This window comes from Chelonoidis abingdonii, chromosome 26, assembly GCF_003597395.2.
Source record: "Chelonoidis abingdonii isolate Lonesome George chromosome 26, CheloAbing_2.0, whole genome shotgun sequence".
Taxonomy (NCBI): domain Eukaryota; kingdom Metazoa; phylum Chordata; order Testudines; family Testudinidae; genus Chelonoidis; species Chelonoidis abingdonii.
This window is the reverse complement of record NC_133794.1, coordinates 9,738,492-9,764,843: the sequence shown is the minus strand read 5'-3', so window position 1 is coordinate 9,764,843 and position 26,352 is coordinate 9,738,492. Positions and strand designations below refer to the sequence as shown.

The 26,352-nt window shown below is 50.4% G+C and overlaps 1 protein-coding gene across 1 annotated transcript in view; it reads left to right on the top strand.

Annotated features, from left to right (window-relative positions):
- Window positions 1–13,670, top strand: part of ANKRD52 (ankyrin repeat domain 52) — a 31,783-nt gene extending 18,113 nt beyond the window's left edge. The window contains exons 16-27 of the mRNA XM_032785531.2: window positions 760–831; window positions 2,416–2,617; window positions 4,356–4,443; window positions 5,044–5,161; window positions 5,637–5,856; window positions 6,880–6,967; window positions 7,502–7,585; window positions 8,355–8,500; window positions 8,872–8,954; window positions 9,523–9,605; window positions 10,432–10,523; window positions 11,897–13,670. Of these exons, the coding sequence (XP_032641422.1) occupies window positions 760–831; window positions 2,416–2,617; window positions 4,356–4,443; window positions 5,044–5,161; window positions 5,637–5,856; window positions 6,880–6,967; window positions 7,502–7,585; window positions 8,355–8,500; window positions 8,872–8,954; window positions 9,523–9,605; window positions 10,432–10,523; window positions 11,897–12,141 (1,521 nt within the window). The 3' untranslated portion in view covers window positions 12,142–13,670. The remainder of the gene's footprint in view (window positions 1–759; window positions 832–2,415; window positions 2,618–4,355; window positions 4,444–5,043; window positions 5,162–5,636; window positions 5,857–6,879; window positions 6,968–7,501; window positions 7,586–8,354; window positions 8,501–8,871; window positions 8,955–9,522; window positions 9,606–10,431; window positions 10,524–11,896) is intronic.
- The last annotated feature ends 12,682 nt before the right edge of the window (window positions 13,671–26,352 follow it).

The following is a 26,352-nucleotide window of genomic DNA, read 5'->3' as shown; positions in this document are numbered from 1 at the left end:
GCCGAATCTGGGAGTATGGCAGAAGTCTTCTGGGGAGTGGCCAGGGCCAAGTGCTGCGGCTGAAGGTGTAGGGGGCAGAGCTGTGTGACGAGGGAGGAAGGAACTGGGGTTATGATGTAGGTTTTAAAACCTTTTGGGCTCCTAATCCCCCTCCCTCGGATCTGGCTGAGGAGGGGAAGCCTGTGCTGGCCAGTTCCTCAAAAAAGATGAGATGGGAGCAGAGAGGAGACTTGGTGACTAGTGCACACAGATGTGCCCAGATCTCAGGCCAGCTCCCAAAGACAGGATGGTAACCTCAGCCAAGGAGCTGCAGGCCAGTGAGCAATGGGCACTGGGGTGCTGGGCGTCTCAGAAACACACGGAGTTGCTCTCCTGGAAGACGACTCCACTCCAGAGGACGTGGAAGCCATCTTCCTGTGGTGAAGAGCAGTGAGGCCATTTTTAAACACCTGTGTTGAAGGAATCCATTTGGGGTGCACCAATGTGTGAGATGCACAGGGTAAACGCCCTGCTAAAAGGACTCGGACTCACATGTCTTGTGCCCTTAATCCTGATCTCGTTAGTGAAAGCAGTGGGGAGATCTACTCCATTAAAGGAATTTCTCCACGCCGGGTTCCAAGCATGTGGCTTTGGTGCCATTGGGGGCTGGCTTCCAACATCCCAGATGCTCCATACAGCAAGCTGCTGGCATTGCCCGTGGTGGCCGGAACAGAGGAGCAGTACAACCTGAAGAGTTTACTGTGGAGTGTTTTGTTGCAGCTCCTGGAAATGTCTTTTAACTGCCTGGAGGACGTGGAAAGCACCATCCCAGTCAGCCCTTTGCACTTAGCTGTAAGTTTGTCTGTTGTTGACCTTTGACCCATGACCTGAGCTCAGGTGATCAGGGAAATACACTCTCTGTATCTTAGACAGAGTTCAGCTGCCGGCTGAATTAGTGCAAATGAAACTAAAGCTCCTGTGCAAAGAAACATAAAGATTATTTGAAAATAGGCTTGGTAGTGAGCCTGCAGCCTGGTATTTGAGGCCTAGTGGTAGTAAAAGTTAGCATAAGGCTACGTTAAGCCCAAGAGAAGCTAGATTAGTAAGTAATCTTAGGTTAGAAGCTCTAGCAAATATCTGTATTGTGCTGTAAAGGTTTTATTTAGCCAGACTCGTTAACTGCACTGTATAGAGAACGTCTGTCTCTGCAAAGCCTTAGAGTCCCCAAACTGGGGAGCAGGAATGGCAAATATGGACAAGAGGCCAAGACTTAATCAAGTATAGTCTCGGACGTAGGTGGGTGTAGAGAACAGGTGCCTAAAGGGAGAATCAAACCCGCCCCTCGGTGGAATCTCAGGATGGCAGGGTGGTGACAAGCTTCACACTTCATCTCACCCTGGCCCGTGTGTTGGTGAGTGGACATAACACAGCGTCTGCAGAATTCTTGTTTTGTTTCCTAGTCTGTGATTTAGGCTTTTAGTGATTGCGGTGTTAATAAAACTCATCAAGTCCCTGTGGGTCACACCAGTCATCCTCTCTATTCATCTCTGAGTAGCCACCAAAGGCGGCACCTGTTCCTAGTGACAAGCATTTTGTATCCCAAATTAATCTAAAGGCTACACTGTCCTGACATTGCTGGTGAAGAAACAAGGTTGGCTTTGCTTCCAGTGATGCCATGTGTGTAATAGGGGTAACCCCACTGGAAAGAGCTTGCTGCCCGATCATAGGGTGTCAGGCTCCAAAACAGTATCTGCTGTCTTAACCATGGGATATTGTGCTCTGTGCTGTCCGAGACACGGAAGGAGGGGAGTTTGCAGTCTAGGCCAATGTCAGCAGGTTGTATCCCCTTCTCCATTGTCTTGTTGGCAGCATCTCACTTTTTTTAAGCTTGGCTAATTTTTCAAGGTTTCTTCCTAAAGATTCAGGGCTTCAGGCCAGAAGAGATCATTAGATCATGTAGTCTGGCCCCCCAAGGGCTGGAGAAATTAACCCCATTACTCCTGTATTGAGCCCAATAATTCATGCTGTCGGGACGAATTTGTTTTGATCGTTTTCAAACGAGAATAGCCTGTTTCGAATTAGTAACTTGTGGCATTTACACAGCAGCAGCGGACAAGTTACACGTGAGGGATACAAGGGCACGCGTCAGCCGGGCAGTCGTACGCTGCTGTGCCAGTCGCTGGAGCGAGGGGCAGGGGTATAAGCAATCTGGACAGCAGCAGGAGGAAAATGGGGTATTTCACACTGTCCCTTCCAGAGCGTGAACCTTGGCAGTTCTGCAGGCACCGGTCAGGGGGGCGGAAGGGGGAGCAGGGTCAGCATGGTATCGAGAGAGCCTTCATTATAACGGTGGTAGAGAATTTTGACTGCCCCTTCCTCCTGGACAGCGTGTGTCCAGCTCCTTTCCTAAGGGAATGTGCTCTGTGTTGCCTGCAGGCCTATAACGGTCACTGTGAAGCCCTGAAGACACTTGCCGAAACCCTCGTGAACCTTGACGTGCGGGACCACAAAGGGCGAACGGCGCTTTACCTTGCCACAGAGAGGGGTTCCACGGAGTGCGTGGAGGTGCTCACCAGCCACGGCGCTTCCGCCCTCGTAAAGGAAAAGAAGAAAAAGTGGACACCGCTCCATGCTGCAGGTGGGAGTGGAAAGGCACCTCTGCTGGGCTGGTCAGTGGATCGGGCACCACAGATCTCATTGCAGGGTTCTTTGCTGCAGAGTCAGCCCTTTAGAGCCCAGGCCTCCCCCTGCCTGACCCACAACAGGGCCGCAGACAGCCTGTTTGGCTCGGGGTGACTTAACATGGCTCCTTTTGAGGTCATGAAAGGGGTTGTTGCAGGGTGACTGGCCCGTCAAGCAGCAGCAGGGTCCTGTGACCAATGACCTGCTCCTTAGGAGGGCTTCCAGGAGTACCTGGGTCTTATAAAAGAGGAAACTGTGGCAAAAGCCTGAGCTGTAGAATCATAGAGTCATAGAAATGTTGGGCTGGAAGGGACCTCGAGAGGTCATAAAGTCCAGCCCCCTGCACTGAGGGAGCACCAAGTAAATCTAGACTTGCCCTGATGGCTGTTTGTTCAACTTGTGCTTAAAACCGCCCCAGTGATGCGGATTTCACCATCTCCCCTGGAAGCCTGTTCCAGAGCGTAACTCCCCTTTTTCCTAGTGTCACTCTAACCTAAATCTCCCTGGCTGCAGATGAAGCCCATTGCTTCTTGTCCTACCTCCATTGGACATGAGAACAATTAATCACCGTCCTCGTGATAACAGCCCTCAGCATATTTGTAGACTGTTAACAGGTTCTCTCAAAGGATCTAAGTTGCATCATGCCGGGGCATGAAAATGCCTCCCCGAGTGATGCAAGTTTCGCGCTGTCCACCAACATAGCTGTCACTTCTCAATGAAGTGGAATGATCATGCCAATGGGAGAGCACTCTCCTGTCATCATAGTGTGTCTTCCTCGGACACACTGCATTGGTGCAGCACTGTCGTGTAAGTCTACTTACCCTCCGTCATCTTTTCTCAGAGCTAAACATCCCCAGTTTTAACCTTTCCTTGTGGATCTGGTTTTCTAAACCTTAAATCATTTTTGTTGCTCTCCTCTGGACTCTCTCTAGCTTGTCCACATCTTTCTTAAGAGTGTGGTGCCCAGAGCAGAACACAGTACAGCTGAGACCTCACCAGTGCTGAGCAGAGCAGGACAGTTACCTCCTGTGTCTGACCTAAGACCTTCCTGTTAACACACCCTAGAATGAGATTAGTCTTTTTTCTCAGTTGTATCACATTATTGACTCGTATTTAATTTGTGATCCACTCAAACCCCCTAGTATTTTTCTACCACGCTCCTTCCTAGGCAGTCATTTCCCATTTTGTATGTGTGCAACTGATTGTTCCATCCCAAGTGTAATGCATTGCCCCTTGTCTTTATTGAATTTCATCTTGCTGATTTCAGACAAATTCTCCAATTTATCAGTCGTTTTGAATTCTAATCCTGTCCACCAAAGTGCTTCCAATCCCTCCCAGCTTGGTGTCACCCAGAAATTTTGTAAGCATGTTCTCCAGTCTGTTATCTAAGTCATTAATGAAAATATTGTCTCATATCGGACCAGGAGTAACCGTCATGGGAAGCCACTAGAGATGCCTTTCTAGTTTGGCACCGAACCATTGATAACTGCTCTCTGACTACAGTCTTTCAACTGGTTGTGCACCCACGTTATAGCAGTTTCAGTTAGACCGCATCTCCCTAGTCTGCTTATGAGAGTGTCATGCAGGACTAAATACCTACTAAAATCAAGGCCTGTCGCATCTGCTGCTTCCGCTAGGCCAGTAACACTGTGCATGTCTCTGTAACTCCTCCCTCCCTTGTGTCGCTCTCACAGCTGCCTACGGGAACACAGATTCCCTACACCTTCTGATCGACAATGGGGAGCGAGCGGATATCACCGACGTTATGGACATCCATGGCCAGTGAGTCAATTCTGGTTTCTCTGTAATATCTGTTGTCTGCATGAGGATATCCTTCCTGCCCCAAAGCAGTGCGTGACATGCCAGACGGCTGCATAGAACGATGCTGCTGCTCAGTGATGGTCGCCTGAGGTTCTTCCCAAAGTGCTTTGCAAAGAATTAAACCTCCCTACACCCCCAGCCTATCTTACAGAAGGGGAAACTGAGGCAAGGAAAAGGACTTATTCAAGGTCATGCAGCAAATCAGGGGCAGCGCTGGGAATAAAACTCGACTCCCTGACTCCCAGTCCTCCTGCTCCAAGCCCTGCCTTTCCTGCTGTCACCCTAGGCAGCACTGACCTCCCAGAGCTGAGTAGAACCCAGGAGTCCTGACTCCCAGCACCCTTGAGCTGTCACCCCTGACAGTACTGACCTCCCAGAGCTGGGTAGAACCCAGGAGTCTTGACTCCCAGCCCCCCTGCACTCTCACCCCTAGACAGCACTGACCTCCAGGAGCTGGGATAGATACCAGGAGTTCTGTAAAATAGGGATTTAAACTTGCAAATGTTCACTGCCCTTCCCAAGCCAACACCCTTCTCCTGTGCTCTCCCAATTGCCCCGCAGAACCCCACTGATGCTGGCGATCATGAACGGCCACGTCGACTGCGTCCATCTCTTGCTGGAGAAGGGATCCACAGCAGATGCAGCAGACAGGAGAGGCAGGACTGCACTACATCGAGGGGTGAGTGAGCGTGACGGAGCTCAGCGCGGACCCTGGGGTTTCTCTCACTGGGTTTCCTGCAGGTCACTTTGTTCTGGGAAGGGCTGGTGGCACCGACACTCTCCATTATAAGACCCTGTTTTCAGTTACTTATAACATTGCCCAGCTTCAACCATTTGAGCTGAAATTTCACATGCCAGGCGTCTGCCTCAGGCTAACGTTGTGGGGCAATTTTTCACCAAAACAGTTCAACCGCCTCTTAGAACGAGGCAAAGGGACAATATTTTTAAAAATTCCGGCAACCTTTTCCTTGGAGAAGCTCTAGCGCCCCCCAGCCGTGGAGCCAGGAGTTGAAATTCAGTGTGGTGCCTTTTGCTGTTCCTGTGCAAATCCAGCCACATTCGTTGTAACCCTGCCTGCGCTTGGCGTGTGGAGCGGTTTCCTGCTGGGCTGGAGGCACCGCTTCAAAGTCGTGGCTGTTCTTTACCCGGCACAGGCGGTGACAGGGTGTGAGGACTGCCTGGGAGCCCTGCTGGACCACGATGCCTTTGTATTGTGTCGGGATTTCAAGGGTCGAACTCCGATCCATTTTGCATCGGCGTGTGGGCATTCAGAAATCCTGAGGACCTTGCTGCAGGCAGCGCTCTCTACTGACCCTCTGGACTCCGTGGTCGATTACAGCGGCTACTCACCGATGCACTGGGCTTCGTACAGCGGTAAGAACCTCAGAGCTGTGACGGCCCTCCATCCTCTCTGCCTTATACCCACTGCAGACTGAGAGAGCTCAGCCAAAACAGTCCTTCCTCATTCAGCACTAACGAGGCCATGGATAGAACACTGTGTTGTTCTAGGGGCCCTACTGGAAATAAGACACTGAGGCTCACAGAGCCTCCCCCTCTCTGGGTTGGGAGTGACAGAATGTCGTTGCCATCTGGCTGTTCAGGGTTTGAGATGAAATCCTGGACATCGGTGGCCAAGTATTCGCGACACACAGGTCACCCCCTTGTGGCATCCCCCAGCCCCTGTGTGTTGGCAAACTCAGCCAAGAGGCCAACGACAGGGGCAGAATTAGGGCTTGTCTACACTTGAAATGCTACAGTACCACCGTGGTAGCATGTTGGTGTAGACCCTACCTACACCCCCGGGAGGGTAGTCAGTCTACCTCCCCGACAGGCGGTAGCGAGGCTGTTGGAATACACTGGGCTGTCTACATCAGCTGACCTATGTTGCTCAGGGACGTGAATTTCTCATGCTCCGTAGCAACATAGCTGGGTTGACCTAGTGTAGACCAAGTCTTCGAAATGTCTGAAAATGCAGAAGAGTTTTACTGTTAGATAAGACAGGGGACCGATCTCTCTCTGGCCGAGAGGAGAAGCCGAGGGTTTGCCCGGCTAGCAGAGCTGGCATTGTCTCCTTGTCATACTGCACCAGGCTGTTTGTGTCCAGTCCAGTATCCTGCTGCCAAGTCTTCATGTTTCAGAAAAATGGCGCTCACTTCCCTTCCCCTCCTCTAAATAATGCGCCGGACCGGCTTGATCTCACGCCACGGGAGACTGCAGGAAACTTCTTCCCGCTTAGCCCATGATGGCTTCCCTGGGCCTTGGAAGGAGCTAAGGGCTGGTCGGGGTGTTTGTTCCATTCAGGCCTTCCTCCCTCCGGTGTCAGTCTCCCAGCCTGAGAGGTGATTGCCAGGACACTGCTCAGCTCACAGCTCCCCTGTCCTTTCTCCCTCTTTGCAGGACATGAAGATTGTCTTGAATTGTTACTTGAACACAATCCATTTGTGTACCTAGAAGGAAACCCCTTTACTCCATTGCACTGTGCAGTGTAAGTAGCCACCGACGCAGAGCCGGCTTCTTCTGCATCCTGGTTCAGAACAGTGTGCGAGAGAGCGCGCACGGCAGGGCAGGGATGGACGTGTGCTCTCGGAGTGACAGGCTGGGCTCCAGCTCCTTGTTATCCCAAAGGCTACCGCGGAGATTGACATTTCTACCATGCCCTCCATTCTGCGTTGGCCTCAGAATCCAGTAACCAGACTCTTCCCCTCCGGGTCCCTTCTGGGGCTGTGGTCAGTGTGAACCACTAGAGGGTGCGTTGGAGCCAGGCAGCCAGGGTCCTGCCATCAGCATGGGGATAGTTCGGAGATTTATTCACTTCCTAGCCAGCTAGACTAAGCAGGCAGTCAACCTGGAGCCCATTCAGCTGGCCAGTGGGGAGTGCTGCACCACGGCATGTGATCTTCCTTCCCCTGCCTGCGGCTCTTTGGCCCGGAGCAGCAAAGGATTGAGCTAAGCCAATGTCTGTCGCGTTGACAGCTCGGCCCAGCCTTGGTTTTCATTTTCCTTCTTATCACCCCTGCAGAATTAACAGCCAGGAAGGCACTGCTGAAATGCTGGTGGAAGCATTGGGTGCCAAGATTGTTAATAGCAGAGATGCCAAAGGAAGGTGAGCGGCGTCTTTTAATCTCGTGGCTCGGTCTCTCCTGGCATTCAGAGGAGCCTGGGGGATGCCAAAGGCCGACGTAGGCTCCCGCTTGATTGCTTTTGTGCTCTGATCCCATTGGGTCTCACTAGCCGAGCCAAGTGCGTACTGGGAAACCTCCCTGGAGCATCCACAAAGTGGTGCCGACCCTCTGCCCCCCAAGTTACTCCTGACCTCGATGTAGTGCCGGGACGCTGTGCTGCTGCCGGTGCCATGGGTCACAGCAGATGTGAAAGCAAGGTCCTGGCAGCTAGGAGTGGTCAGAGGAGGGTCCCCTGGCACTCTGTATGGGTCAGACTCGCCCCAAATTCCATCTTGGGTAACTACATCTAATTCCCTGTGATCTCAGCTGCATACAGCATTTGGTTTTACTTCCTGTCCTAAATGGTCACAGAGTGGCAGTGCGTGCCTGCTATGTCCCGCCCCCACCCCGCTGTGGCTGCACCATCGGGTCAGCAGGAGACTCCTGGAAATTAAGACAAACCCTTCTTGTCCTGTGCTGGGTGGTCATGGAGAGCAATTGATCACCATTCAGTACCAGGGCTTAGGGTTTTAACGTGTTTCTGGGTCCTTGGGAATGAAAGGCACCAGTGTTGGCCATCACTGGGGTGATGTATCTGACTGGGATCCTCAATCAGGCTTCTTTAGTTGGAGCATCCCCCTGGAGTCCTGGTAGAGTTTTGCTAGTGCGGATGTGGTGGAGCTCCCCTCACGCCCTCCCCTCTCCTTCCAGGACACCCCTTCACGCTGCTGCCTTTGCAGACAACATCCATGGTTTACAGCTGCTGCTGCATCACCAGGCTGAGGTAGACACAACTGACCAGTTGGGAAGGACCCCTCTCATGATGGCTGCTGAGAACGGGCAGACTGCAGCAGTCGGTGCGTAGCAACCCAGCACTTACTTCCTTGGCCTGCATCTGGTTCCTCCTTTTTGTTCACCCCGGTAGATCCTTCCCCCTCTAGGCCCCCCAGAATAGCATTTAATTCTGAGGGAACTCTAAGATCCAAGGCTGGGCCATGGTGACGAGATGGAGTTGACAGTCGGGTAGGAGGCTCTAGGCTGGCAGGTGCTCAGTTCCAGGCTGGGGTGTCGTAATCAGAAACCTGCAGTGTTCTGAGTGTTCGCACACACCGAGTCGAGTACGGTGCCATTCCGCAGCTAGTGGACATGCTGTTCCTGCTGCCTTATCCCTGAAGTAAGGGAGCCTGGGCTGTGTGGGCCTGACGCCGTTTGCCTCTCTTGCTTCTAGAGTTTCTGCTGTATAGAGCGAAAGCAGATTTAACTATGCTGGATGTCAACAAGAACACAGCTCTTCACCTGGCCTGCAGCAAGGTATGGGATTGACCCTTCTCTTAAACAGTCACGTTCACCAAGACCTTCAGTCGGTGAGCCTCAAAACGTCAGAGTGTGCTTATCTGTGCCCTGCTGGTGAGACGAGATTGCACCCCCAGGCCTTGTCTACACAGGCATTTGCACAGGTTGAATGAACCCAGTGTCCACGTCAGTGGCTTATTTTGGTTGATCTTAAATCTGTTTTTAATCAACTTAATCTAAACGGAAATAAGGGTTTGTCTACAGGGGGAGTTATTCCTGATTAACTCCTGGTGGGGACGCTCTTATTCTGGAATGAATGTACCTTATTACAAATTATTCTCAGACCCCTGAACAGAGAAATTGGGTAGGAGGAGGGAGTAGAGAACAGAGGCCTAAACTAGAGATTGGAAAGCCCACTAGTCTGTGCATTTCCCCGTGCAGACATGGGTCAGCATGGAAGCGTATTAAAACAGGACCATTCCTCTGCAAAGCACGAGCAGTGTGAGAACACCATTTGCAGAGACACCTGTGTTCTCCCTCCCCACCTTATGTGCCTTAATTTTAAACTGTTAGGTTTTATTTCCAGGGTCATGAAAAGTGTGCCTTGTTGATCCTGGGCGAAACCCAAGACCTTGGCCTTATCAATGCAACTAACAGTGCTCTACAGATGTGAGTATGCGACCAGCTGGTATGAATGGGGGAAACAATATTGGGGGGGGTTGGTTTGATTTGGTTTTAGTTTTGCCAGGTGGCTGTAAATGTCTGGAGGCGTGAGGGAAAGGGGAAGCCAGGAGGTTGTGGGTGAGCCCAGGTGAAGGGGCAATCCCTGGGCCACAGTCCTAGGTGGAAGTCACACATTCGCACACAGTAAAGAGCCCTTTGCGATATGGATGTTTTCCCCCCTCTTAGCCCTGGAGAATCTCAGTCCAAAGGGAGAATATCCTAGCGTGCATAGCGTGCAGTCCTTTGCAAAAACCTCTCACGTCCTGGTAGTTCAAGGGAGGTAGATTAGGCCGTAAGATGCTGCTCTGTCTTGAAGCTGTCCAAGGGCTTTCACTGATTTGCACAGCTCACAGCCACCTGCCTCTTTCATGCAGAGGTAGGACCCACCAAGACCATTCCCAGCATGCGCTGTGCCAGGACGGCTCTCAGCAAGGTCAGAGCATTGCCTGCTGGGACTTGGGATCCCCATGGCCACACTTCTGCAGAATGCCTTTGTCTCCCTGCCTCCTCCCATGGGTCAGCCTTCCCTAGGTCCTAGCTTCAGTTGTGGGCCCTTCTGTGTGTTGAGTTTGTGCTGCTCTCCAGTCCAGAGCTAGTTCGCTGTCTCCCCAGCCGATCAGAAAGCTCTCGCAGGGTGCGCCAGTGCGGAGAGGAAGCCGCGTGCCGCTGATGAGGGTTGCGCTGAATTGGAAGTGCATCGGGGAGACTGCTCCAGGCAGAAAAGGCAGCAGACTTGGTTCGGTAATGCATTCCCTTTCCCTGTTGCCTGTAGGCCGCTCCATATTGCAGCTCGGAATGGGCTAGCCTCTGTTGTCCAGGCCTTGCTCAGCAGAGGCGCCACTGTGCTTGCTGTGGATGAAGAAGGTGCGTATGCCTCACAGCTGAGATTTCTGGCGGATGGGTGGGGTCAGGTACAATGTAGTCTCTACGTGGCATCTTTTTGGGCAGGGGTGTCTGGTTGGGGTTCTCAGACAGGCGCCTGCACCTTGACTTGGATTATTTCCTCACCCCCTGTACTGAACATGGTTATGCTCTCATGCTGGGTTTGCTGTCGGCGAAGCGGGAGCAGCCCTTGTGGTAGTAACGCCGGGATCCCCGTAGCCTGGCGAAGACACGTCCAAGCTCCACATCCCAGTGGGGCAGCAAGTGTTGTTAACGTGGCTTTCGCCCCGTGTGTCATCCTCTGGGTCACCTGGCCCAACTGGGGCCACGCATGAAGGCTCAGAGCTGGGATGAGGATAAAGAAGCTATTTTCTCATTCGCATGGCTGTAGAATCTGCGTATTGGGGGATCAGTGGGTTTTTTTCTCTGCTTTGATCCTGAAAGTATTCGCAGCACATCCTTTCCGCTACCAGAGGAAGGGTTTCTGGGCCTGCCAAATAGGCCCCAGTTGCTTTTGTTTTTCTCCCACTTAATTCTGGCCTGGTTTTAGCAACTGCTAAAAGCCTCAAGAACAGCCAGAGCCCCAAAGCAATAACATGAATTTCTGGGATCCCAGTTTTCAAATAAAGCCCCACACTCCAGTCCTAGCTCCTCTGCTCAGGGAATAAAAATTGCCCTGGGTGAAAAAATTGAATCCACAGCTCTGGACACATTTTAAACACAATTGAAAAAACCTGTTGAGCAGTTGCCTTTCTCTGAGACCACAAATGACTAACCCCACTGTGGCCCTGCCCAGAGCAGCCCAGGAAAATACTTAACGGGTTTTGCACAAGGTCTGAAGGCTCCTGCCAAGGGGAGGGAGTGAAACCCAGTGAGCAAACACCCCTTTTCTAAACCAGCAGGCTCCAGTTAGACCCCTGCATTGGTCCCAGTTGCTGAGTCTGGGATGGGGAGAGTAAAAAGCTGCCCCCATGCATTGCTCCCGCATCAGGCGCTATCCATTTACCTGCATGTCTTGGGTCCTGTCGCCATGGTATCTGAGTGCCCCAGAGTTTTTAATGCCTTTCTCTGAGTGCGCTGCTATGAGGCCAGGCAGGGATCCCCCACTGGGGAGCTGTGGCATAGAGAAGTTAAGTGACTTGCCCGCGGTGTCTCCCAAGGAGTCTGTGGCGGAGCGTGGCACTGACCCCCCAAGCCTCAGGTTAATGCCCTATTGCTGGACAATACTTTCTCTCTGCACATGGGGCGGGAGCGAGCCTTGTCCTGCTGCTTAATGCACCAATGTCCTAGGGCCCCTTTGACGCGTGCAGCTGGCTCGACGGCTTCACTAGCACTGCCTCGTGGCTTCGTTGCAGGTCACACCCCGGCCTTGGCTTGCGCCCCCAACAAGGATGTTGCAGACTGCCTGGCACTTATCCTCTCCACCATGAAGCCTTTCCCACCTAAAGACGCCATCAGCCCTTTCAGCTTCAACCTCCTCAAGAACTGCGGCATTGCGGCCAAAACAGCGGCCTGCGGGGCCCTGCCCAACGGCAGCACGTGCCCGTACACCACGGACCGGCACAATGCGATCGGCTTAGACGGCTGTTACTCGGAGTAGCTTAAACGATGGGTATCTAATATCTTCTTCTATTTATTGAGAAATTCTATAAATATAGGGCACTTTAAAGGAGAACAAGACTGGACAGGCCTTCACACAGGGCTTGGCAACCGATGTTAGAGCTTCCTCTTCTGCCTAGGCCCTCACTCGGTTGCCAGCAGCTAATTGACTTAATGAGCAGCTGGCAAAGAGCCTTTCCTCTCCCCGTGTTCAGTGCAGGCGAATCCCTCCTGGAGCCACGGCTGGGAAAAGCAGCCCCACTGCATTAGCACACCTGGTCCCAGGCAGGGGCCAGGGAAGGTTTCAGGTTTTCTGAAAAAGGGACTTTCTGATTTCAAACTTCCTGTTTCTAGAATTAACCTCTCCCCGTTGGGAAGCTCCTTAGGAGGGCAGCCCTGCTTGGTTCTTCTGCAGTGCACTCCTCTCATCACCCAAACCGTCTCTTGGTGACCGCTGAGCTCTGGGGCGGCAGTGATCAATCAGCCGTAGAGGGCTTCTCATGGATAGAAGGGGCTTCTCCGCCATTAGAAATTGGATTGCCAATTCCTTTTGCCCAGTAGCTGAGGAGAATGTTTGGTCCCTCCCAGCCCTGAGGTTAAATTGACTTTGGAGCCAGTTTTGTTTCAAATCCTCCACCTGGAACTTCCCTTTCTGTCTGTCTAACCCTCCGCTTTCCTTTCAGTTCCCCTCCCGTGCCCCCGACTCTGCAGCATGCCGGCTCTTTTCATTCCACAGCTGCACCATCTAGCCAGAAAGCGGAAACTTGAACTTGGTGGGAGGGGATTAGACGAGCGAGCGACTGCTGAGTGGTGGGCATTAGCACCTGGGCAAGTGCCACTGTAACTGCTCCTTCATCCGAATCGTTTTGTTTTCATGCTCATCCTTTGATTCCAATAAGAACACTTGAATCCCGAACTACTGTACCCAGGATATTGAGATAACCTCTGGCAGCTCTCACTCCTTCATATGCAAAAACGGGTGCTACTGTCCATCCGCCGCGGTCTGCTCCGAGCCCCACGTTTGCACTGCTGGAATATTCCCTCCCCACACCAGGCACTTTAGGGAATCTAATTTTTTTCTTCTTTTGGCAAAATGTTGGATTCTGAGAGGCGACTCCTTCTTAAGTTTTGTTCCTCTCCGTATTGCGCGGCCATTCCCATGTGAGAGTACGTCAGTGTTGCTTTTTAACATTTATTTATAATGAAATGAGCTTTTACGTTTAAAAAAAAAACACACAAAAAAAATTTTGGAAAGTTTTAACCTTTTAAGGAAAAAAATGCACTTCAAAGTCCTCATTCACAACCCTAAGTCTGTATTTATTTTTCGAATGTGGCATCTTGGCAGGTTTTATTAGCGTGTGTGTATGTGGGATTGGTGTTTTCATTTTAGTGTTGTTGGTTTTTTTTTTTTATTTTAAAAATCCTATTTATAATGCATGTTTTAAACATTCAAGAATGTGCACTACTTTTTTTTAATTACTGTAACAGTATCATGTGCAAAAAACAAAAAAAAACCCACAAAAAACCTTTCACCATATCGCAAGTCTGTTTGAAGCCAAAGACTGGGATGTAGCGAACAGAGCGGGTCAACGGGGCAAAAACATTTGCTGTACGATCTTTTCCACTGATTCTCTTTCCTTCTGCAGCCCTAGGGGTGGGATAACCTCCTGGTTCTCAGACTATAGTCAGTGACGTGTGCGCGCGTTGAAAGAAATATTTTGAGAACCAAGCCTTGGGTTGGAGCCAGGGGGACGTTCAGGAACGGATCTCTCTCCTTTTCATTCAGCAGAGCATCGGCGCTAGTCACTTTCTCTTCTTGGTCAGTAAGACTGTTACAGGAAATGGGCGAGCCGTAAGTTACATCTATGACAAAAATCAGCATTTCTTGGATCAAAATAGCATATTTTTAAATGAAGGTGAATTCTGATTTTCTTTTTGGTTTTTTTTTTTTTTTTGGCCAGACATTTACTTTACGTGAAATGGGCATTGCAACGAATTGCTGTTTCCTGCAGGCAGTGACAGACTGCCCCCTTTCCAAAAGAGCACCAAATAGAGAGCAGAGAGACGGGATGCTGACTGTAGCTGAATGCTGGCAGCCGGCAAAGAGAGGTGTTTTATCCGGGCAGGAGTAGAGTCTGCAATAGTGAGCAGCTCCTGTTGCACTGTTAGTTTCTTTTACCAAAGTTTAACTCTTAGAACCAAATGTGAAGTTACAGTCTTGACCTTTGGGTGGTCAGCTCATCTTCCTTTCATTTCACAGAAGGGTTTCGCCCGGAGAGTAGCAGAGACTTGGGTGGCATTTCTGTTTGTTTTTCCTCTTGAAAGTTGTCTTTTTTATCCTCACTGCACTAGCTGAGCTTGGTCTCCCTTAGCGTTACCATCCGACACTCCAGCTCAGCAAAACCCTTGAAACAGGGACTGCCGAGGGAACGCTCTGTGTGTAGAAAGTAGCCAGTTCTGGTCTTCAGAGAGGGCCTAAAATCCTCAGATGGGGAAGGAAGAAAAGGCAGAGAGCCAGCCTTTTTCCCTCAATGTCAATAAAACCTTCCTTGCTAGTGTCTCTGATAGTCTAGAAATCCAATGCACAAAAGCAGAGTGAGAATTTCTCTCCACCCCCTGGATGCTGGACCATTCTGTGAGGCATAAACAACTTGAACCAGTCCTTCGTTCCCCTTCTGAAACGTATTACAGAAGGCTCAGTTCTTAGGTACGTTGCTGCAAGATCAATTCTCTCCTCGCCTCCACCCTCAGCACTAAAGTTCTCTACCTTGATAGCAAGTGTTACCTTTCTACACCGAATACCTCAGTTCGGAATCAAACCACACAAAACTTGAATGAAAGATCCTCTTGGAAGATCGTTTTCAGTATTCTGCAGAGGGAGAACTGGAAAAAAAACAAACAAAACGACTTGTTTACATTATTGTTGAGTTCGGGTACTTGCCTCTTGCAATGCTTTCTCTTTTCATTTTTAAAATACTGAATTCAGGCACTGCCTATTTCTCAGCCTTCAAATAAGCCCCTGTAACATTTCCTGTAACGGGGCAGGAATATGGGTCCAAAGTCAAGATTTGTCCTCTTCCTCCCCCCCATCCCACCCCCTCGGGCAAATGTCCTTCTCTTGCTGTGCGGCAGTAGGCCTGAGCATTCAGAAGTGTATGAGAGCACTACACTGAGAAAGCTGTGCAGGTCTGGAAGCCCTGGCTTCCCTTATCTTTGTCCTTTTCCTAGGAGTTTGAAGGAACAGTGACAGAATTGCTGGGGTGAGTCACAGAGACCTAGCACATTTAGGGCATGGGAAAATTGCTTTGACAGCTCAGGAGTTTTGAGTGAAATCCTCGCCCTGTTGAAGTAAATGGCCAAGTTCGTGTTGACTCCAAGGCTTGGGTTTCACCCTCGTGTCCGCATGTACAGCAGATGGCAAGACGCATGTATGTGCAGCACTGAGATAATTTTAATGCCATCTTACTTTAGTTTTAATTAAATATCACAGGGGGAGGATTTCAAAATCATTTCAAACAAGGGCAGCCGTTTTTCCCTCTTCAGGGCAAGGGAATATCTTACCATAGAGTTTGGAGCGTGCTTCTTGTTTTAGTATAGTGGCATTAAGCTTTTTTTTTTTTTTTTAAATTAAGAGGAAAAAAATGGCCTTTGGTTTGCCTTGTTTTCATGCTGTAATGCGTTACCTCTTCACTTGACATGGTAAAGACTAAACTCTGACAAGACAATCAATGTGATCTCTCTAAGGGCTTCAGCATGTCTTCGCTCTGCTGCGTCGTACTTTTTAATTTAATTTTATTTGCTCTTAGTACGTTTTGGGGGATTATTTTTACTCCTCCCCTTGTGTCTTTTTTTAAAAAGAATAATAATACCGGAGCGGAAAACCATTCCAGCAGTGCATCCGCGGGGGGGATGGGAAATGGGCTGTTTCTACCACAGGCGCCAGCCTTGTTCTCCTTTAACGCTGTAATGTAAACATTTGACAGCACAGCTTGACAATTTAAGTAATAATCAAAGTGTTTGGTAATAATGCATTATTTTGCTAAACGAGATTTGTGATGGTTTCCCTAGTGCATTGTAAAGAGGGTCGGAGGGAAACTTCCACTTGTGGGCTCCCCCGTCCCCCAGATTTGTGTCTCTCGACACCTCATTGGCATTGGCATAAGAACGTTACGTGTTCTGTGTGTGGCGGCGGGGAGGCCTTATCTAAAACTTCCTCTACACAGACCTTTATGCCAAAGTCAGACCATTCCTGCTTGTCGTTCTGTTAGGCTCTGTGCATAGATTTGGTGTAGAGTGAACCTTTTCCGCTACCCCCAGTGCCACTTGATTTTTACAAATGAAACGGGTGTGGGATTGCCCCTGCCCCTCCCAGAAAAGGAAGTTTCTCTCCATGCCCTCGCTTCACAGCACTTGCTTCAAGCACTTTTGTTAAAACCTGAGAGTCTGGTTTCTTTTTAGTGACCCACGGGATAGAGAGCAGCGGGGAGGGGGGGCGGGAGGGGCGAGAGATGAGTGTCTGGGGGGTTATATTTTAATGTTGAAAGTTTCCGTTTCTAGGGAATGAATGAACAAAGGGAAGTTGCGTTTAAAAGAAAAAAAAACAGCACAAATGCATTTCAACTCAAAAGATGTATTTGCACTGCCATTGTTAGACACGCTGCCAGACAGGCAGCTCAACTGAGCCATATAACTGCTGACAAACACTGAATGTAACGTCCTTGACCAGGGCTGTCCTGGGAAGCTAGGAATTGGCTTTATTCTCAATGGGCACTTCCATGAATTCAAAAATAACCTGAGGAGGATGATACCGTCGTCACTTTTGTTTCGGTTCCCGAGTCACAGCAGATTAGAAGCTTCTCTGGTTTTTGGTTTTGTTTTTTCCCCTGTAACAATCTGATTTTCTCCCCCTTGTCCTACAAGGAGGGAGAGTGGGTGGTCAGTCCCAGATCTGCACATCCCAGCCGCTGAGATCGGGAGATAGCACTAAAAACACAGCTCCAAAGGGGAACAAGGAAGCTTTATTTCCCAGGGCGTTCCCAGCGCTTACGTGGCTTCTGTCCGGACAACGGACCTGTGTCGTTCTTCTGAGCGTATCAGCTTATAAGTATTAGTAAAACAAAAATAAAAATCAACCCTTTTTTTTTTTTGGTTAGGTGGGAGCAGCAGGGGTGGGGAACAGCACTGAGATCTCCCCAATCTCTTGTCCCACCCCATCAAAAAAATAAAATAAAAAGGATCAACTTCCATCTCAAGATTTCCTCTTGCACTTCAACCCTAATTAGGAGGAGTGTTTCCTCCTCACCAAAAGGCTCCATGCCACAGGGACCAGAAAGGGGGGGGCGGAATTTGTGTGATTCCCTCCCCTCCATACCCTCAGTTGTGAATGTCAAAGGTCCTTTCTGTTCCATTCACACTGTAAACCCTGCTCTCACCTTTGCCTTCAATAAGAAACCAAAGGAAAAACCCAGCCCTCCATTTGAGATCACGGGCGTGAAAACGTGGACCGTTCGGGTTCGGGGCTTTGCGGCTGCAAAAAGCCGTTTGAACCTCTTCTCCTGGCTGGAGTCAGCAGCACTGGGGGTGTATTGAAAATCTGAAACCGCCAGCAGGAGAGTAAAAACTGGACACGGTTTTTTTGTTTGTTTATTTTTTGGGGGAGGGAGGAGGGGGGTGTGATGTGAAACTTTGCAGCTGAAGCAAGCGGGGGAGACAACCGGGAGGAAAGGAACTCTTGGAAATTTAGAGCAATGGCTCCATTTGGATCATGAATATTTAGTCAGACTTAAAGTCCTTAAAGATACAATGTGAAACAAACCAACTAGAATCCGAAGGGAGGGGCGGGTTGGGGAATACACCTTTAAGGACTTTTAAGGCATCTGTAGCAAGCTCTCAGTGTCTTTACAATATCCTATGTGTAAATGCTGCTCCTCTGTATATTATGCACATAAAGCATTTCTTTGAATAAGATAGGACAGACCTCGTCACCAGTCAGGTATAAACAACACTTCCTCTTCTGTGTCTTCGTTTTCCAGCGCATGTGTGTGTTTGCGTGTGTGTGTGTGTTGCGTGTGCATCTTTTCCAGTTCACTTCCAATGCAAAGGAGAAACCGGGGGGAGGAAAATAGCCTTACTAAATCCAATCTTAACTATTGTTCGTCAGCTTGAAATTAATAAAGCAAATGCATGGACCCCTGAGCCTCAGGGGCCACAGTGGTTTTAAGAATTGGTGCAATTTCACCAGTGCTGGGCTTTTATAAAGCACTCGGTTGGAACCAAACTGTGACACTCTCTCTGTTATATGGGTAGCGACAGGAGCAGGAGGACGCCCTGCCAGCCTGCTTCCAATCTGTGCTCTCAAAGAGCAGAGGACACAACTAGTTCTTCGCGGATAGATCAAAATTGCAGTTTCTTTGGTGCTCTGCACTTGGTCTGTGTGGGGCTACAGTGTTTCTGGGATCTCCATTCGGAGGATGGGGGGGCTTTCCTGGCCTTTGCCTGCGTAGGCCGTCTGTGTGTGGTTAGCGATGGTTGGCAGAGGCCCGGTCCTCATCCGAACACTGTAAAGGGGTGGGCTGTAGCACGTCTTGTCTTCTTGTGCCCAGGGCCCCTTTCTCTTCCCGTGAGATGCTATGTGACTATTCTAGCTCAAGGATGAAGTCTCTGGTGCGGGTGGTTCATTGAGCCAAGGCAGCAAAAGTGCTGCCCAAGAGAGTGAAGGTGCTTAAAGTGGGAGAGTACAAGAGGTTTCTTGGGCTACTTGCAGAGGAGAGGTACCTTTAAATCCAGTTTACCTTCCCGGGCAAAGATGTCTCCTCTCCCCTTCCCGAGAGAGAGACTGTTGTGTTCTGCTGCCTTTGCTCCTGGGAGGCAGGTGGCCATGGAGCACAGACCTTTCAGAGGAGAGGTCCCCTTTGCGTCCTCTGCCAGGCAGCCAGGCAAGTAAGCCAGATCGGGTGTTGAGAGCAGCTGTTCCTTAGGAGCTGGGTTGAACGTCTCCCTTAGAACGGAATGGGTCCAGAAACCACCCCAGCCCTTCTCTGGCTCTCGCACTATGGGACCCGAGAGTGGACATTTGACCATTTTCCTCTCGTCCATTGAATGTTACAGAGGGGAAACAGCTGCATCTCCTGGGTGCCGGTGGGTTCCCGGTTTCTGAGGCACCTTGCTCAACCACACCATCCCTGGCTCCATTTCTTTGCCACACAGAGTCTGGATACACCACTAGCTTTTGGATTTTCAAGCCCTGTCATTGGGGCAACGTTCTGGAGAAAATTCCCATGTAACCCCCGCACCTATCTCTCCCTCTCACCAGAGGCACAACCCACAGTAGTGGAGAAGGCAGTTAGCCACGGGCCCCAAACCACTGTAGAAGTTTTGGTAGCTTTGCCTTTTGCATCCTGTGTCTGAATTTGCACTGTGAAATCCGGCTTGTTCGGGAGAAGAGAAGTGTCCCATAAAAGCAATACATGAGCTACGGTGATGCATGCAAGGAACGTTAGGAGATGACCAAAAAATAAAAACAAACAGGGCCTGTTCTTCAGTTTGAGCAGCCCTCTGAGGTGATTCTGTGAGCCTCAGCCAATATTCAGGGGGTCTGGGTACCTTGGAACTGCCCCGTCCCCACGCAAGCGTTGCGGTGCTGGTGAGCAAGAGGGCATTTTAACAGAAGCAGATTTCTCTTTCGAAATCTGTCTTGATTTCAAAAAGGCTTTTTCTTGTTGATCTACTTGAAGGTACTGACCAAAACGGTTGCTGTTTTCATTTTTAGTTTTTTGCTGGGAGGGAGTGTTTTGGAAGATGCTTGGAACTGTCAGTTCCCTGGGGGTGTGGATGGGGGTGGTGCCGGCTTTTTGTGGCGAACCGCGGCTTGAAGCGCAGCGGGCCCCAAATAGGGGCCTGCGGCATTTGAATCTGCCAGCTTGCCCCCTCCTTGCTCTGTAGGATTCTCCTTCGCATCCCTCTCATTGTTTCTTTCTGCAGTTCGGAGGCAGCAGGCGACGTTAAGCCGCTAGCCCCTGCTTGGCACAAGGGTCTTTTCTGAAAACTGCATCAGGCAGCCTGACAGCTCCAGGGATATAGAAACTGCAAAACCTTTTTGCCAGTACATGCCTTGCAGCACAGGCGAGTATAGGGAACAACCAAGTCAGTCTTCTTTCGATAGAGAGGGCAGAACGCCGGTCTCGGGCCCCAACAGTCCACTGTAGATTTCAAATAAATAGATGGGGGTGGTAAAGGGGGCGGGTGTGGAGGGAAGCCCTTCCTCCCCGGTGGAGGTGAAACAATTTGGAGGGTATATGGAAAAATGGAGAGTGGAAATATACAATGATTTTCCTTCTCTTTTAGCTTCCCACAAACAAAAGCAGGAACCAAAGATGGACCAGAAACCCCACCTGGATTTAAAAGGGTTTCTGGCAGGTTGGGTTGAATAGTGGGATCTTCCCCTACACACAGCACGAGATAGAGGGAATAGATTTTGCAGTCTGATCAGAGTTCACCCCTTTGGGGTCCTACCATTGCCTCTCAGCTCCCCCGAGTCGTTGGCTTGAGGAAGCAGAGCTCTTTAACCTCAGAGATTTGGGGTGCTTTGCTAACAGATTGGCAGCACTGCTGGCTTTGCGACATGATTGCATCTGAATTTAGACACTGCAAAAAACCAAAACCAACTCACAGCCTTGGGATGCCTCTGAGGGGCAGATGTCGCTGAGAAGGTCCGTAACCCCCAACCTGAAGGATCCCATCACTCGCACGCTGCTTTTGGGGGGGGCTGCAGAGGTGTATGTTGTCTGTAGTCATGCCATGCTTTCAGGACCCGCTGCTTTGCCATCCAAGGCAGTGCATCAAGTCAAACCTGGGGCAAGCTGATGAGTGTTTGGCCGGTTTGCCACCTTATTCGGTGCAGCACTGGCAGCTTGTGCCAGAATGCAGGGCCGTCGCTGCTTATGGCAAGCCACCGGGTGCAGATGGGCTTAACTGGAGCATGGTGTGTTAGGAGTCTGTAGCAGCTTTTTGTAGTCCCTCCCTAGAATCGTCATAGCATGTAAATAGGGATTGAAAATTGCACTGAAACTAGCTATGTGCCAGCTTCTATCTCCCCTCCTTTGACCATGTTTTTGATTTGGGTTTGGATTTTTTTTTAAGTCTGTATCCTCCTCCCTTAAAACCAAAAATTAAAAAGGCTCCTCTGTCCCTGGAGGATGCGTCAAGTACTGTCTCTCTCTGTCCTGGATTGTCTTAGATTCCCACTCTGTCAGATCAGCATCTTCTCCATCCACCCTCCACTCAGCATGCTAAGGAAACTCCTGCTTGCCAGAACTATTCTGGATTTCAGGGTTTGTCTCATCCCTACAGATCTGTCAAGTTTCTATTTTATTTTTGGCCTTAGGGCTCCCATAGCTTTCTCTTGCTTTCTTCTTTAAGGAGGTATTTAAAAATCAAAGACAAAAGCCAGCAACATGTAGCAAGAATCTTGTTTCCTCCCGAGCTGCATGCCGTCTTAGAGACGTCTTTACCTAACAGTACCCATGCCACTAAATTCCTCTCTCAAAAAGTGCTGGTAGCTAATAGATGGGCAAGATGTCCACATTGGCTCAGAACCCAGTGTTCAGAGAGGCAGCACCCACTTAGAAAGCTGCTTCTGTCTTTAAACTGTTTTCTTTGCTTGTTTTGTTACCCTGTGCCGAACATCAGTAGGTCTTGGTGCTGCTTAAGTCAGTATCACCCATGATGACTCTAATGCAGATCGGAAGAGGAATATATTTTTCTCTTTGGCTCCAGTTGGTTGAGTCCGGTCGGTTTCTTCTGTTTGGGCAGAGGAGAGGAAAATGTAACGGTCAAACCACAAAACCTGCCAGGGGAGCTCAGGGGCAGCTGTGGGACATGAAACTTCTTGAGACGTTTTGGTTTGAAATTGACTAGCTTTGTAGTCCGTGCTGTCCCTTCAAACACTCCTTGTTAACCGTACTGTTTCCCTGACACGCCTGCACATGAGGGGACTTTGTCAGAGAATCATGTTGCTATGAGTGACCTCTAGCAAGATTAACACCACTCTGCAAAACAGTTCCTGCAAACTTGCCTGGGAAACCTCTGACATGGCTAGCAGTGGTTTTGACACCAGACTTTGCTGTGTGACTGGGGGAAGGCCAGAGAGTTGAGGGGTGTTTTTTGTTTACGAGGCTCCAACTTTGCTATTTAGCAAGGGTAACCGAATGCCCTGGATTCTCCAATCCGTCTGCTGGAAGATTGGAATCTTGCCCCATGCGCATCTTGCCAGTAACTTGCTTAGATATAAAGTAAGAACCCAAATCAAAGCACTTTCAAGACCCTTCTTGAATTCAAGCAGTTAGTTCTTCACTATCGTTTTCTTTCCTGTGCACCTGTGTGGAGAGGAGAGTTTTAAAGTTTGTTCTCATTATCTGTCTTCTTAGGAACAAAGCCATCTCCCATTGGCTTTGGTGATCTCTAGCGACCTACCTTCAGAATTTCTGCTTTTGGACCTGCTCAGTCTTGAAAATCTCTGTGTATTTTCCTGTCCCGTCTCTCCCCCAACCCAAAAATCTTGCCTTGTAGTGTCAGTATTGGTTAAATAACCCTCCGACCAGCCCCGTGCCCCTTTCCCTGCTCTGTACTGGAGCTCTCTGTTGTGGGCCTGTTAGGAACTGGATTTTTAAAGAATTCCCCGAGCTTGGTTGCAGTAGTTACTCCTGCTAAATAAGTTGATCTGAAGACAGGAGTGGAGGTGGCAGGGGAAGAGAAATGGGAGTCACTTTATTTCCTTATGTTCTGTTTGTCGCAGATGTGCCAAACTGGGGAGGGAGGGGGCAGTCGCCTCCAACGTCTCTCTCGCTAAAGCAATAGACATTGGCTGAATCTTGCAGGTTCTTCGGTCCGCGCTCTACTTTGGGGCAGCAGTAAGGGATTCACGAAAGTTCTCGCGGAAAGTGCAGGTGCTGGCTGGGAATTTGGGTGTAGAGGAAGGTGGGCGGGGAAGGACGACCCTGCCTGCCTGTTGGAATTGCAGTCGGAACTGTAACGTTCACTGTAGAACTCGGATAGTTTCAGTCCCAATTCCCTGAGCCTTCGCTGCTGGAGTCTGCTGTCTCTTATTCCCTTCAGGGCGTGCTGAAACCTTCTAGTTTGCACTGGTATTGGTGTGTCCAAGATGAATACAATACACCTCGCTCTCTGGACATCCCCCGACAATACCCCTGTGTGGTGTGTGACAGCATGTACAGCGTTTAGGTGTGTTCTTTATGTCCTGTAACAAACGCGTCTTGTGTGTCCGTTTCCTAGAACGTGCTGTGTCGTGTGAGATGCATGACGTGTGATGCTGCCTATCCATCACCGGGCTGGGGGGGTGTCTCCTGCCCTCCCCAGCCCCCTCTCTCTGCCGACACACCTCACGCCCTAGTGCAGAAACACGGCATGTGGTTTTGACTTGAATCTCCCCAGAGCCATTTCTCATTCCTCTCCTCTTCCCTGGCAGTTGTTGCCTGCGCTCAGTGAATTTCTAGTCAATACAGTTCGATTCGTATGGGCAGCAGGGGGATTTTTTTCCCCCCAAACTTTGCCCACAGGCAGCATCGACATGAGCTGATAGCCACCATGGTTGCCTTTAATGCGAGAGGTGCATCCTGCGTCGACTGATTTTCTCCCTTTAGGGCTCAGTGTAATATGGAGGATGGGGCTGTTAACACATCCTGGCTTGGACTGGCTTAGTGCAGCTGGGAGAAGGCTCATCCTTACACCCCGGAGCCTTGAGTTCCTTTGCCTCTGCTTCTCCTGTCCTGGCCCCAACGTCAGTGAGTCGTGCTCCTGGGCAACTGTTTGGTAGCAGTTTGCCAGCAGCTGATCTTTGGTCTGTTTGAAGATCTGTGTTCCAGACCCATGGTGGTTCTGGTCTTCAGGGAGCAAATTCAACTCGAGGGTGAGTGGCAGGAACAGCCCCCAGCGGGGACGCAGACGGCGCTGACTGAAATTGACTTGCCGCCGCCTCGACCCATACATGTTGCGTGCAGGAGACAAGATGCCAGGGGGTTCCGCAGCGTGTGCAGACAAGGCAGAAGCAGGCATCCAGCCCAGGTCGGTAGATCGGTGTGGCTTTGTAGTGTTGCAGAGGACACTGGGCCCAGCAGCGTCACACAGACTTGTTGCTTTTACAGGCAAGGGGGTGTCACCTCAGACGCCAAGTTCCCCTCTGTGGTCTGGAGGAGGCCCGGGGAGCCAGCACCCACAGGACCTATTGGCAATAGACTGATTTCTAGCACCATGTGTGTTCCATTCCAGTGTCGTGGCTTGTTGGCTGCCACGGGGTTTGCGGGGCTCAGCGCTTTGATATTTCAAGCTTTAGGGTGTTTTCCTGGCCTCTTGCTGTGGCTTCCCTTTTGGGCTGCACAGATGCCAGAGCGCTGGGCCAGCCCAGCTGGAAGATCCATCTGGGGAGCTCTAAGGAGAGGGTTATTCATTGTGCCAGGGGGCTTACAGATCCCCTTTAACCCTCCCTCCCGAGGAGTTAGCTCAGCACTCCTCACACATTGAGAGTACCAGGAGGGGCTCCTTGCCAGCCCCCCAGAAGCTGCCTCGTCCTGCGGGCATGCACTTTAAACACGTGTCCCCAGCGTGAGTGAGCTTAGGGCAGACACTTGGATGTATTTCACTTCCCCTAACCCCAGCATTTTCAGTTCAGTTCAATCAGGTATATTTGGGACCTGACTGAACTGGATTGGTGCTAAACCTACAAGTGGGGACCTGGTCGGTCACTGTGGAGGGTTGGGGCGTGTTTTCGTGCATGTGGCGGGGAGGTGGCTGCATCGGGTGTGAATTTTACGTCATCGGGGTGGGCGGGTGCGTTGTGTATTTGAGATGGTTGGCAATACAAAAAAGCTTTTTAATTTTAGACTTCACTGCACTGTTCACACCTACCTCTTGCAATAAACAGAATGGCTCACGGGTGTGTAGAATGCTTTCTTGCCTCTGAAATCCCACCCCCCAGAGCCTAGGGCTGACAAACTCCTGACATCCCAAGCAGCTGGCTGCATTGCCGGGGCAGGGTGGATCCAGCCAAGGAGCTGCTGGGAAAACTTCCACTGAGAACTTTCTCCTTCGCCGCAGCCCCCCTGCGTCATGTTACCCTGGAAAGCACTGACACCCACCGGCTCCAGCCTTTGCTCGCTGGATCCGTTTGCTTATCGTGTTTAACAGCTGCTGGGGTTTGGTTTGGTTTTTTGAAATAAAAGGGGCTTTTTGTTTCCTGGGATTTTTCCCCTTCAGAGCACTGAATCTGGAACCTGCTGAGCAAACCCCAGCGTGTGGTGGTGATGTTGTTCCTAATGGACGGAGGCCTTAACTGGAGGTCGTGGTGCAGGGCAACTTAATTGGACACCTTTTAATTTCAGCAGGTAGGGGAGAGGTGCATGCGTGAACCAGAGCTGTTAGAGATGCTGGGGAATTCTCGCGGGAGCAGCCGTCTTCTCCCCCCCTGCAGTATCAGCAGAGGGCAGGTATTTGGGCAAGGGATGGACCAATCTTTGGAAGAGATGCCAACTGTATCCCCTCCACTCCTGAGCCTCCTGAACCAGTTCATTCTTCCTTCCTCTGCTGGTTTAAAGCACAAAAGCTGCCCTGCCAGTTGGTGGGTGGGCGGGCGGGCGGAGTATCGGGCTGCCTCTGCTTTATCGGCAGAGGTGCAGGGGACCCTGCGGGGAGGCATACGGGAAATACCGCAGAGTTTTGATGTGCAATTAACATTTCAAAAGGAAACAAGGTGTGAAACCCTCTCCTGCCCCCCCACCCCAGGGGCAAGAGGCTGCAGGTGTCTGGCTTGGCAGGATTTGAGCCATGCAGGTTTCATCTTAGCAGCTGGTTTCTCTCCCCTCCCGTACATCCCGGCACCCGGGGGGCGCCGACATCACGTCCTGACCAACAAAGCACTTGTCTCTGTGGAGGAAATTTAAAAAAAAAAATCCTTTTTGTCAAGGATTTGACAAACCCAAAGCTGTTAAACCCCCTCGTGGGGCTGTGAAATTGCATAAGGAAACAAACCAAGAAGCCATCCACCCCCCAGCGTGAATACCATCTGTTTGCCTTGTCCCACTCCCACAGGCAAGCCGGGTGGCCGGTTCCTTGTCTGAGATGTTCCATGTGTGTATTTTGAGAAATCCTCCATCAGTTGTGGGAGGGCGAGGGGGGAGGAACTAAAAACAAAAGCATTCAGACT